Source organism: Argiope bruennichi, chromosome 1 (assembly GCF_947563725.1).
Source record: "Argiope bruennichi chromosome 1, qqArgBrue1.1, whole genome shotgun sequence".
In the NCBI taxonomy this organism is placed as follows: domain Eukaryota; kingdom Metazoa; phylum Arthropoda; class Arachnida; order Araneae; family Araneidae; genus Argiope; species Argiope bruennichi.
Genome location: NC_079151.1, coordinates 8,443,119 through 8,457,759, shown reverse-complemented (window position 1 = coordinate 8,457,759; position 14,641 = coordinate 8,443,119). Strand labels below are relative to the sequence as shown.

The window sequence follows — 14,641 nt, the reverse complement described above, 5'->3', positions numbered from 1 at the left end:
AATTATAGTTTTAAAAATTCTAATTTTTGATTTTATAGACGCAAAGTTAAAAATTGCATTTTGAAAAAAAAAAAAAAAAAAAAGTGTACATTAGTTATCTTGACTTCTACATTGGTATTTTAATAATCAAATGTCGAATGACTCATATAGGATTTTAATACTTATTTATTATTATTATTTCAGCAGGAAAATATTTTTCTTTCAATTTCAACCATAAAGCTTATTTATAAATTTATATTTAATTTCAGAGCTATTTATGTAATTTTTTTTTTCTTTTCTGTATTTTGATATTTGGTTACTATAATTTTTTGTCTTTTTATTTCATTTAGCGTTTAGTATTGTAAATAAATATTGGTTTTGTCCGGATTTTGTGCCATTGTATGTTTTTAATATATTATTTGTTTTCATAGTTTGGTTATTTTTCCCCCTTTTACACTTTCAAAATTCTTGAAAAAAAAACATTTATTGTTTGACGAACTTTATTGCTATTTGCTACCAATTGATATATCCTGTATTATTATAGTTATTGTACTTATTATTTGTATAGTTTAAAACTCATCTTACTCTGTTAGATTTGTAATCATTCAATATTCACTTTTCTTCTCAACATTTTTATGATTCCTGCCATTTTGTAAATTTTCATCACCAGGCTCCCATTTTTGTATGTGCCCTTCTTCTTGCTGGTGTGTTCTCCAAGAGGACGAATTAAACCAACTTATAAAACCAAAGTCTCTCCTAGATGTTGGATGAATAGAGCCATTAAAACCAAACCTGCATAAAATGCTTCATTGAATTTACACTGTCAGTATTCTCAGTAATCAGCAAATTTAGTTGGTGATGAATAATAACAGGGTAGCTGTCCATTAATCCTGTGAATATCAGTCGTAACCATTCGTTTTCTTATTGTTATTCATTCATTTAGATTTTGTGTGAGGATTTTTTTTTTCTAAGAATTCGGATAGCAATAGTTCTGTGCTCTGTTGTGTTAATGTAGTGTATTTTTTAACATTATTCATAGGCAAAGCGAATACTACCCTTTGCATGATTGTGAAGGATGTGAGATCGGAAGAATGCTCTATTAAAGCTTATGTTCCTCATTTCGTGGGAAGTTTCTGTGGATTACTACCAGGGGCTTCATTGCAACTCTGTGGCTTTTTGTGTTTTGGTTCACAGAACAGAAGTTTATATCTTAAGGCATCACCTACATTTGGAATATCGGTAAAGCAACCTAAAGCACTTTCTAAGGGATACAGGTTGTTATACTTTTTATTTGCATGATTGTTTTTTCATGTTTTATTAAAACGGAAACTTTAGAACCGATTTTGCTTTCATTTCTTGATGTGTTAGAGTTTTGAAGTTTCATGTACTCACAATATAGTATTTTAATATTTTTATAACATAATTATCTTTTGTTGATTTATTCGAATGAATTTTGTTTTCATGCAAATGTTGCCACCTGAGCAGCAGTATTTAATTTCTAAAAAGGTTGTTCTCAAGATTTCATTATATTTATGAAAATTATAATTAAAATGTATAAAATGATTGAAATAAAACATTTTCTACTTTTTAATATACTAATAAGAATGTACTTATCAAAATCATTCTTAATTCATTTTTACTTGCTTCATATTTATAAAAAGTAGAATTTTGTGAGTTAATTCTTAATATTCTATATTATTCAAATTTAATATAATTGTATGTCTTTTGATGAAATATAGTGTTTTGATATTTTCAATTCAATCTATTTTTTTGTTATTTTATTTACCAATTAATGAATTAATTAAATTTTGATGCTGAACAATTGATGCAATCAGATAATGAATTTTATAACATTAAGAATAATGTAGAAAGATGTAGTAATATATATATATATATATATATATATATATATATATATATATATATACATATATATAGGGTGTCTCAAAAACCTTGACCACGTCTTTTATTCATTAAATATTGATTATTAACATATACTGTAAATTACAAAGTTGTGTAAAAAAAGGTGCAAAATGTTATGAAATCAATTAAAATTTTCAGGGGATTAAACATTAAAAAATACAAAATTTAAATTTTTATACGGACCCCGTATAAAAAATTCCCAATGAGTAAAATGTGCCCCATCCTATAATAAGGTCATGTAAAAAATTTCAGCACATTTATCACAACAATTCTCAAAGATATGAAACTACATAAATGCTGACTTAAACCAGTTTTCGATGCCTGGATATGAGTTCGCGAATAGGAAAAATCATGTCGGTTGTTCGTGTTTTAGGGGTCATACACAAATTAACAAAGAAGTTAATGATTGAATAAATAAATAATAATTTTGCTATTTATTGGTTCAAAAGTATTAAAAATTTGTAGAAATAATAACTTAAAGGAAAGATTACATAAGTGTTTTTACAAGTTCATTGAATGTGCTGTTTTTAAGTTATATTCTGTAATTCATGATATAAAATTTTAAAGTATTTTTCAAGAAGCATACACTTTAAAATTTGTAATTAAAACTAAAGATATGAAGAATATTTTATTTCCTTATAATGTATTCTTGCGTCGCGTCAGCTGCACTGAAGCTGTAAACATTTGCATTTTAATTTGAAGTATTAGGCACATTTTACTCATTGGGACGTTTTTTAATACGGGGTCCGCATTTAAATTTTATATTTTTCGAAGTTTAATCCCCTGAGAATTTTAGTCGATTTCATAACATTTTATACCTTTTTTTAAACAACTTTGTAATTTACAGTATGTATCTACGATCAATATTTAAGGAATAAAAGCCGAGATCAGGATTTTTGAGACACCCTGTATATATATATATATATATATATATATATATATATATATATATATATATATATATATATATATATATATATATATATATATATATATTTAACCAATCTAAAGTAAGAAATAGTTTGAAAACAAAACAGTTTCGAAATCGCAACTAAAAATTATTTCCTATTCAAACTAAAACTAAAGGATCAGGAAAAAAACTTCATAGTATTTAGAAAGCGCAACTGCAGCTACTTCTAAACCACAGATGAATTGATACAAAAATATTAAAATCAAGTTAATAGGAAAATAAAAAAAAAAACCAAATAAAAAATTAAACCAAATAAAAAAATATAAAAAAGAATCCGGCCTGAAGACTTTCTCAAGGGTCGCCCTCAGGCAGGGATTCAAAGAAAGGGATTCTTTCTGTGAAGGAAATGCAGACAAAGGTCTAATAATGATTCCTCGTGACCCGAAAATCCCCTGAAATTAGGCCCAAGAGATATACCATTTTAACAGAAAGGAAAATAAGAAAAAACAAATTAGAAGAAAATAACCGCTACCAAGTAAAAATACAATAACAAAAGTAACGATAAAAACAAAAATACCATAAATAACGCTAAAAAGAAAAAACGAAAAGGCAAGTACATACCATCAGCAGTGAAGGAAATTTTAAGCATTCGATTGTGATTCCCGCTTTTTAAAAAACAAAGCTAACGGTAATTTGGGTAAAAAATTGTAGGCTCCCAGCGCCATCTATTGAGTGATCATATATGCAAGGAAAGTTCTATTTTTATTTAAGCCAAAGGATTAATTCCAAACCATACCTTGTTTAATTAAAAAATTGACATTACAGTAATTCCTAGGAAATTCATTTTTAATTAAATTTTTAATGAGGTTGTTTGATGCTTCAATATAGGAATTTTTATTATTGCAAACCCTTTTGATCCTGTTAACTTGTGAGAAAATAAGATTTTTGAAAATTTTAGAGTTTAGATTGGAATGGTAGTTATATAGTTTTGTTATTTTAAAGTTGAATTCATCCTTTTTATCGTATATACTAACTATTGTTTTATCATTAGCAATTTCGATTTTTAAATCCAGAAAGGTAGCCTCAAGTTGATTTTTATTTGTTTCTGTTAGAATTAAATCTTTTGGATAGAAATTAGTAACAATATTAGTATTGTCGAAGTTAATCAAAAGCAGGTCATCAATATATCTCCACTCATTTTTATTAAATTATATTTAATTATTTTTTTTTTCTCATAGTAATGTAGGAAAATATTAGCTAAAGCACTTGAGAAAGCTGTTCCCATTGGAATGCCCTTAACTTGTTTATAAAAATTAATACCATTAAAAACGTAATTTTCAGTAATATTAAAATTACATAACTCAAGCCAGTTATTTTTAGGAATGATATTTTCATTTAAGTATTCATCATATATAAAAGCGCAGACCTTTATTAATTTTTTATGAGGTAGATTAGTGTATAAATTTTCGAAATCAAAAGTATTAAGTTTATTAATGTTGTTATCTTTAAGAAAATCCAGTACTTCTTTGTTATTAGAAATAATAAAGTTGTCTTCATCATTTATTTTGTCCAGGATAATTTTTAAGTATTTAAAGAAATGTTTACCCGTATAGTAATAATAACTGCCAGTGCAGATCACGAATCTGAATTTTAATGGATTTTTATGAAATTTAACTGTTGGGAATAAATAAGGATAGTTAAGAGAGCAAGTCTTAGTTTTGGTTTTTTTTGCGAAAGCTAGCATTCTTTTATCTAATTCCTTTTTCCCAGTGTTCTTTAACATATAAGTTGCGTTAGAATTATATTCATTAATTAAAAGTTCTTTATAATAATTTTTACAAATTAAACAAATTATTTGCTGATTTATCTATTACTATAATAAAAAAATTTTCTTTTAAATTTTTTATTTCGTTTTTCAATGTTTTACTAAAATAAATCCCACGTTCTTTAGATCTGTCAAAATAAGTATTCATTTTTATTTTAATTTCCTTTAAAATTCTCACTTTCCATTCTCCGAAACCTTCCGCAGGCCAATGGTATTTTCTAGATAATTTAGCAATAAAAACATCCAAATCATTACCAATAGAAATCAAAATTTTGTTATGGTTTATTTTTTCTCTCAATCTAAATTTTGTTCCTCATCTTTTAAAGAGTTGAATTCAATAATTTTTAAATTACCTGTAATAACCTTTATCAACATCTATAAAATCTTTATAGTTTTCTGTGTTACAGTAACAATCTGTTTTATTTATTTTATCTAAATTTTTGCTATAGCAATTATAATTACAAATTTTTTTCTTTAAAGTTGAAGTGTAACTAAACGCTATTGAAACAGTTGTTTTATATGATAGAGGAAAAAATATATTATTAGTATGTATAATTTTGGGTAATTTTAGATATTCGAAGTAAATATCCAACAAGGTATGGTTTGGGATTAATGCTTTGGCTTAAATAAAAATAGAACTTTCCTTGCATATTTGATCATTCAATAGATGGCGCTGGGAGCCTACAATTTTTTTTTACCTAAATTACCGTTAGCTTTATTTTTTAAAAAGCGTGATTCACAATCGAATGCTTAAAATTTCCTTCACTGCTGATGGTATGTGCTTGCCTTTTCATTTTTTCTTTTTAGTATTATTTATGGTATATTTGTTTTTATTGTTATTTTTGTTATTGTATTTTTACTTGGTAGTGGTTATTTTCTTCTAATTTGTTGATTTGTATTTTCCTTTCTGTTAAAATGGTATATCTCTTGGGCCTAATTTCAAGGGATTTTCGGGTCACGAGGAAACATTATTAGACCTTTGTCTGCATTTCCTTCACAGAAAAAAATCCCTTTCTTTGAATCCCTGCTTGAGGGTGACCCTTGAAAAAGTCTTCAGGCCGGATTCTTTTATATATATATATATATATATATATATATATATATATATATATTTGATTTTCCTATTAACTTGATTTTAATACTTTTGTGTATATATATACTAATAAAAGAGTGATTTAAAAAACTGTTTTTGTTAGATTTATCATATATTTTTCTTGATTGGTGATTAGAATTGAAATTCCAAGAACAGTCAGATATATTATAGTTTCTTTCTTTGAAAAATTTTTTTTATTATGTAATCAGCTGTTGTAAAAGAATTTTTCACCAGGTGCATAATATTTTGATTAGATGTTTTGTCCAGTTGTTAGGTATGTAGCGTCATGAAAAGTGCTTAAAAATAATATAAATGTGAAAATAATTTTTAAGCACCTTAAAGGTTATTACTTTTCTCGAGAAGCGCAAGGAAAACTTTTTATTTTGTTTTCTTCGACGTTGAATAGGTTAAATTGGAAGCATGGTTGTAAAGCTTTATTTACTGAATGTATCAAAAAAGAAAACCAACAGTAGGAAAGAATTCAAAGAAGGAGTTCAAAATGAGATAGATCATTTCTCATTTTAAAATAAATATCAATTTCCGTCGACAAGCCATAGCGATTACCTATCTGGAAATGGTTAAACCCATTTTTACGCTCGATTAAACTTTATTGAGAAGTCTATTTCGTGATTTCTTTTACCTCTTCTTTCTTCTAACTAATTTGGACAAATTGGCAAACCCTCACCAGAACATTTCTAATATTTTGCAGATCTATTAAATATTTAAGCTAAGTTTTCAATTCAGTGCAGTGTAAAAACGTACAAAGAAGTAGTTTGGAATTCGCTCGGTGTTTGCTTATATTTGACTGTTGCCAATTAACAATGAATAAAAAGAACAATTTGTGTGTCATGTACCTTAATGTTATATATATATATCGTATTGGAGGGTTAAACTTCATATATATAGGCATTTAAGTCGGTGATTATGTTTTTTAAAGCTGAGTTGTTTAGGAAAGTGTATTAATTAAAAAGCATCATTCTTTGGGCTTTTTTTGTTTGTTTTTGTTTGTTTGAAGTAATATATAATTATGCTATTAATCTGCCGACTTTATTTTTATTTCATGTAGATCTACTGGACTTCCAAATGGAGATTTCCTGAGTGGAAACAATTTCCACTCCCCTCTGCAGAGTATCTGCTTGGTGGTGAGAATAATGTTTGCTGAAATCTTTTTGGCTTGCAGCAAATGTGGCAGAACTTTTCTCAAGAAATGTCTGTGCTATAGCCATCAGAAAATTAAGGTTAAACTAAAGTACGTTTTTAAACACCTTTATTTAATTCAATTTGTTTAATGTTTGCAAATTCGTAAACGTTTTCTTTCTTTCTTTTTTATTACATTATAGTTATCAAATTACCAATATTTATGTTTTCTCGGTAGTAGAAAGCTGTTTTATCATTTTAATTGTCACATCAAAGAAGTGTGTCTCACAAGTAATGTATATATTCAAACCGTCTGAATCTCATATGTTTTAGATGAAATCTCTTTCTGTTTTATCTGTAGCTCATTGACGATTCAGACGTCACTTTCGTCCTTTAATGCATTCACTGATATATCGGAAATATTTTCACTCATAATGAATTAGTCAAATAATGTACGTTAAGCCGTACAAAAATATGGTACATTATTTGTTTTGGATAAGCTCTATTTTTTTCAACAATTTCTTAAGACATTTTTAAGCAATATAAGTTTGCAATATCCTTTGATGAAGTTTTGAATCGTATTTCAGAAAAATGCTAAATGGATCTTATTGTAAGATATTGACGTGAGTCAACCAATAGAGTTTTCATGATGATATTCGAATTCAGTATTTTTTTGGCATACAATTGCGCAAAAATTGTTTGAGTATTTTAAAAAAGTTATGTCAAGTTTGGACACATAGTTACTTTTGCAAATTAGTATGGATGGATCAAATGTAAATTTAAAATTTTTAAATCTTGTTAAAGAAGAACGTTTGTGCAAAAATGATTGTAACATATTAGATCTAGGCTCTTATGGACTGCACATAATCCTGTTTCAATATGGACATAAATCTACTGGAGGTATGTAGATATTACTCTAACAGCAATGTAAGGATATTTAAAAATAATCCAGCTGGACAATTTTCTGGAAGTAATAGGTTCTGCTGAATTTCCATGGAAGTTCTGTTCTATCTGCTGGGTAAAAATATGTCACTGTTTGCGAACATGTTCTTAAAGTTTTTCACTCTATGAAGAAATGCATATTAGATTTCAATAAGAAAAAACTTTGCCTGAATAAACCACTACTCATAATATTATAAATGCTTGTTAAGATAAATTGATTCTGGCTAAAATTAGTTTCTTCTATTATATTGCTAATATTCTTCAGCCATTTCTTTAAAAATTTCAGACATCTGAACTAACGATTTTTTTCTTACATGAGATTCTCCATTCTTGTTAGATAGATAATGGAGCATATTATCAAAAGAATCATAATCCAAGAAGTAAAAACATTAAACATTAAACAGTTTATTTTTGATAGAAATTGAGTATTCTAAAAATCTAAGATTGAGAAAAAATGCCGATATTGGAATAATGACTACAAGTTACTTGATTACTAGTTGAAGTACTGAAATTGAAAAAAGAGGCATTTTAGCAATGTTTTATATTGTGAAAAATACTATAAAAAATATTTGAATGTATGTCTAAAAATTTGGCTGTTTTAAAAACTGCACCCGGTTTAAATCCACATTTCTTGAAGAACAATGCACTATTATGTAAAAAACGAAAGGTTGATTTTCATTAACTTCGTTATTCCAAAGTTCAGATTTTCCCGGCATGTTCAGCAAATATCCAATTTGAAATTTTCCTGAGAAAAAACTAAAAAGGGAATACAAAGAAAAGTTTGATTCAGTTAATGGAGAAATTCGTTTAGCTGATTTCTATTATAATATTTTAAAATCCAAATTATTTCCTGATTTTTGAGAAGTTATAAAAATAATTTTTGTATTGTCACATGACAAAGTAGCTGTGGAAAGTGGATTTAGTACCAACCAAAATATGCTGGTTGAAAATCTGAAAAAATATTCTTTTTAATTTATCTAAGAACTATGTATGATATCATAAATTGTATGGATGTGTTCTCACTGTTCCGATTTCAAAAGATTTGTTTCCTTATGCTAAATTTATATGTTCAAGGTATTATAAAGCATTAAAAAAGTTGATTTTTTTTTTAAAGATTGGGGCCAAAGATTTTTTAAAGATTTAAGTGGTAACGGTATGACTCCAATTGATAATGAATTTAGGAATTGATTTCACAAGGTCAGAACATTTATAAATTTAGAAAGCGGAACATTTAAATAGTGGGAAAAAAAAAGTTTCACTCTTCTAAATACATAAATAAAAGTATGTTAATTTCTTTTAAATTTTTATTATTCAGTTAATTGTTATATTCAAACAAAGGAAAGAAACTATGGCAATCTGTTAATCCATTTTATATCTTTGGCTGTATGTAAAATTTTCATTCTGCTTATTTTGTAATGTATCATAAGATGATTAAATTTTTTAACCTTCTGATTTGTTTCAGCGTCCTGATTGATGATGGAAATCAAGTGCTTTCAGCTCACTGTGATGAAGAGGCGGCTAAAAAGATTCTTAATATCGATCCCAGTGAATGGCAGTCTCTGGTTTCTTACGTTGAAATTTCACACCAATCTTTGAAATTTTCTGATGTAAGTTAACAGTTCGATTAGTAGCACAACCCCCTCTCCCTTCACAAAAAAAAAAAAAAAAAAAAAAAATAATACTTGAAAATTGTTTCAATTTTGATAATTTTTTTATGCAATTTTAAATGTTGATTCAAAAAATAAAATTCTTTCTCTTTATTTTATAAGATTTTTTCAAAACATTTCATATTTTTAAAGAAATAAGTCAAAATATTTTGTCACTTCTCATTTTTATCATCTTATAAAAACATACTTTACTTTCATATCATGACTTGATTGCTATTTAAAGCTTTAAAAAGAGGATTGTGATTGCCCATACTAGCATTTTTTCTTTTTTAAAAGATTTCTTTTTAGCAGCTTTTCTTCTGGTTAGCAAATATTTTAACATTCTGGCTTCCCTATATGAAACCTTTAACATTTAAAATTAGCTAAATTAATTTGTCTCATCTAATTCGAATATTTTTTATATAATTATTCTATAATATATTTGAATTCATTTCAGAAAACTTCCAAAAGCAAAATTGCTTTGCTACCCATCATGAATCAAGTATTTAATATTTATTGTTCTGGCAAAGCAACATCTCGAAAGCTGATGTTTAAATATATTTATGTCCCAAAATCTTGTGAGTATTGCTGATTGTTACTCTATTTCTTTAGTTATCAATTTGTTTGTAACTTCACATAGATATTTCATAGAGTCCTTCTTTTTTAGCTTTCAGCTTTAGATGAAAATCATGCGATTAAATATTTAATTAAACAAAAAAAAAACGGTTGAATTTTAATTTGACAATGAAGTGTATTGTTGAAAAATTATACAAAAAGATATTTTTAAAAAAAGTTACCATAATTATGGAAAAGTTGGCATTACCATTCTAATGGTATCATCATAAAGGTATTTTTTTTTAAAAAACAATTTAAGACATTGTGAAAATTAATTTCAGGAAATAAGTTATTTGATAGCTATCACGTAAAAATTCCAGCTTCTCACTTAATTTTTAACTGATTAAATTTCGAAGAATCGCTTCGAGATGCACATTTCCACTCTCTGAAGTATATCTGACCTGAATTTGATAGTTCTTAGTTCTCTGAAGAATGCAGACAAATTCTCCTTTATTATGAGCAAAGGCTCTCTCCTCTTGGCGACCAGCTGGTCCACGGTATTACAAATTGCGAAAAATTTGAAATAAATATTTTACATGAAACTTCAGCTTGATGGCTTTCTTAGCAAAATAATTTTAAACTCAGGTTTTTATAGATATATAATATGTTATTTTACATGATTTATACAGTTATATGCTTTGTGCTGTGCATTTCACTTATTTACTATAATTTCGTTTTTAATTGAAACTTTAATTTTAAATAGGAAATCATTAAATTTCGACTAAGGCTATGACATACTTGCGTTATTGAAGTAGGATCATAAAATGTATAAGAATTTAAAGCAGAATAATTTCAGCATTGAAATGATGTATTACAAAATCTGTTTTTTGATTTCAGGAAACATTATTCAGTACCAATAACTCTGCAATAAAGAGAATGAGCATAGAGCAATAGGAAAGAAAAATTACTGGCTAAACAAACCATATTATATTTTATGCATCCAAATATATTACAGAAATGACCAATAGTTCTTATTAAAAAGAATGATTTTAAAAATTTCTTATTATCGGTTATTGCAATCATTGCTTATCTTAACAAACTTTAATGTAATTGTTGCAGAATTTAAAAAATTTATTAAAGCATTCTATTAAATGAAACTAATTAATAATAGGAGAGAAAACAACAAATCTGCATTCTTCGATTATTAATAGTAAATAAAAATTTAGGATAAAATAATAATGATTTGTATTACATTGGGCATTGAAATTATTGCTATAAAATGTATTTTAAATCACCTTTAAAAATCAATTAAAATTAACAAAAAATTGTGATTGCTAAATTGTTATCATTGAAAAGATAATTTTATGTAAAGGACAAGGAGAAAAAAAGTCTACCATATTTTTTGCACTCTGTAAAAAAGTCCTTCCCGGCATTAAAAAAGTATAATTAAAATTATATTTTTTAAATAAATGTAAAAAAAAATGACATTTTTAATGTTAAAGATTTTATTATACTTGCAGATTAATTGCCATGTGTTTCCCCACCTAATGAAATCTCTCTTTGCACGTAAAGATTTCACCTGATTGAGAAAGCAATGCGCAACATAAATCATTGAAGTTAGGAACATGAAATTTGGAAAATTACTTCTTGGGTATTGGAGGCCGACTAAGAATTGATATTTCAAAATTTTAAAAGTTTAATTTAAAAAATAAAAAGAGAATTTTAACAATTTGACGTCGTAACAACAAAGCATCATCGGACAAAAATTATTTTTTCATCATTTTAAAAGTGGAAAAAAAAAAGTGTTTCTATTATATTAATTTTATTTGAATGAATGCATTTTTTCCTCTTCAGCTTTAGTAAATTTTGAAAAATTAGTGTTGGATATAATTTATAACAATGATTTTTATTAAAATGCAATTCAAAACAATATAATTACTTCTTTGATTCATTGAGTTAACAAAACAACATTAAACAAAACAAGAACAAAAAATGAAAGCAGTTCATTAAATAAGATTCTTTATTTGTTTTGTTAAATTTTGTTTGCGAACATGTGCATTCCCCGCACCCCGCTGCCATTTTGCTTCTAACGACAGAGCTGACTTTTTATCTCATTTTATTTAGAATGGTATCTATTTGTGTGAATGAAATAATTCCAAAACACTTTGAGCTAGATGAAACTTTAGTGGGTGAACTCCACACGAAATTCTTAAATTTGTATCAAACTTTGAGCGAAATTTCTTTTAGAGGATGTCTGTCTTTTCATTTGCCCGCATGTAAATTAACGCTATTACTATAGAAAATAAAGAGCTAGATAGATAAAATTTCGTTTATAGTTTTAGCACCTAAAGAGAAATTTTATATCAAATTTTTTGTCCAGTCCATCAGGGATTTGTACATTTACGTAAATATACGTAATGTATACTGTACATGCATTTATGTACATATACGTAAATGCGAGGAATAAAAAAACGCAAGTAATTGGAGAAATGAAATTTAGAGGCTCTTTTAGTTGAATTAAGGTTTTGAATTAAGCACCTCAAATGTTTTTTATCTGTACTTTCTCATACGTGTAAATACGATAACTTAAAAGCGTAACTATTTAGATAAATAAAATTTAATATGTAATTTTATTTCTACAATTGTCGCTTTGTGTCGAATTTCAGTCTAATTAAAGTTTTACTGTAGCACGAAGCACGAAATGTTCATGGACGGAGTTCCGGGAGGGCACACAGAAATCGCTCTTATTACTTATTGTTGAATGACAACTGTCAAATGTAAACAGATAGGATTCAAGCGTTCACCGAAGGTTTTTACAGCTGTTCTTAATTTAACACCTCGCTTAACTAATTGTTGCAGCTGCAAAATATTAGTAGAATTTTCAGTTGTGGGCTTGCTGTGTCACTAAAAAGTCCATTCAGTCAGCGGAAAGAATATGCAAAAGGAGTTAAGATGCTAGAAACAAGCTGAAAATAAAACTCTATTGAGGGCGAAAGTAGGTTTAATCGTCGCCAGATGGATAATCACTGTGACACATGATGTTCATATCTTCCAAAACTATCATTTCTCAAAAATTGTTTTTTACAATCTTAAAATTCTATAAATAATCTTTTCAATGATATCAGTTTCATTTCCGTAATTTTTTTTTTCTTTATATTCAACATTAAAAAATTTTTACTTTGATCTCATTCTGATACAACAATATGATGCAATTTAGACTCATTCATCAAAAAACTTAGTCGGGTATGTTTGTAAATATTAAAATTAAGATTAAAAAATTGCTTTCTTTGAACAATATCTCCAAAGCAGGATGTTCCCTTCCGTTTTTATTTCAAAGAATACATTTTTTTTTTTAATTTGCACCTCAGTAATTTGTAATATATTGATTTAATTAAATGCTTGTCTTTGAGTTCTATCAAATAACAGATTGAATTTTTTTTAAAAATTCATTCCATGTTAATTGTTTTACTGCCTAAAAGGTCAATAATCTGAACAAACAAGCTGGTCGCCAAAGGCGAATATTATGGCTCAGCACTACCTGCCGAATTTCGTCTTTCTTGCTCAGTCTATTTACGAGTTATTGTATTCATAGACGCAGAGACATAATTCGAAACATTCGTTTATCGGATTTAACTGACACGTAAAGATTCTTCTAAATTTTGAGATCCAATTTATTGATTATTACTATACTTTTTCTTTATATATTGTATATAACAGAAACTTAAAAAAATTACTTTCTAATTAGTTAATAATTGTATTAAAATTTTTATTGTTATTATTTTTTTAAGTAATTTCACTTTTTTTCATTTAGATTTAAATCCAGCGTATGTTCCTTCAGTTTGGTGCAAAAGTGTTGATGATGTTGACTGTCAAACACATTTGCAAAATTTATATTTAAAGTTGAAAAATAATGGTCATAATCTGTCTAAACAATCACAGGATTTTTCTTTGTTTGATTGTTTTACAAATGCAAAGAAAATGAGCTGATATTTTAGCATTTTTTTAGAAGATCTGCTTTAATTTTTTTATAAGAAACATCTCTGTCCTCATGTAAATTTATTTAATTTTGGACAAAATTGTGTATTTTTTAGTATATAAATAAATATATTATACACGTTGTCTGGTGTTTTACTCTTTTATTGATTACAATTACAAAATACAAAACGAACTTTTTGTGTTTATTCAAATTGCTGATTAAGTTAGATTTTCTGCGTTTTTTATTTTTATTTTTTTCCTTCTTCTTTCTATGTTTTGAATCCTTTTGAATTTCCCATTAATATAATATCGTCAATAATTTTTATTTGTTATGGCGAAATCGAAAAGAATATTTCTATATCTTAATTGCTTTCATTAACTAAATTCCTGCCTTACGTCTAGCGCAATACAGTTGTTTGGCTCTTGCGCCATTGAGTCCCTCAATCCAATCCCAATGATCTTAAATGAATATTTTTAACTCGTTAATGAACTCAGACTTTACTGCAGAGACTGCATTGATTAAAATAAAAATCAAATATATCATTCAAACTTTAATTGTATGGATAATAGCAGATGAGAAATCATAATAATTATGTTGGGAAATAACCGAACACAACCGCAAAGCATTCGTTTGTAAACAAGAAAGGATTTGGAAA

General features: G+C 26.8%; 1 protein-coding gene across 5 annotated transcripts in view; it reads left to right on the top strand.

Annotated features, from left to right (window-relative positions):
• The window catches only part of LOC129964118 (uncharacterized), a 58,373-nt gene extending 44,244 nt beyond the window's left edge, over window positions 1-14,129 (top strand). For all 5 annotated transcript variants that reach the window (XM_056078815.1, XM_056078829.1, XM_056078809.1 and 2 more), the window contains 5 exons: window positions 1,019-1,253; window positions 6,797-6,979; window positions 9,272-9,416; window positions 9,913-10,033; window positions 13,822-14,129. In XM_056078815.1, coding sequence (XP_055934790.1) covers window positions 1,019-1,253; window positions 6,797-6,979; window positions 9,272-9,416; window positions 9,913-10,033; window positions 13,822-13,997 — 860 coding nt within the window. In that variant the 3' untranslated portion in view covers window positions 13,998-14,129. The remainder of the gene's footprint in view (window positions 1-1,018; window positions 1,254-6,796; window positions 6,980-9,271; window positions 9,417-9,912; window positions 10,034-13,821) is intronic.
• Window positions 14,130-14,641: the final 512 nt, after the last annotated feature.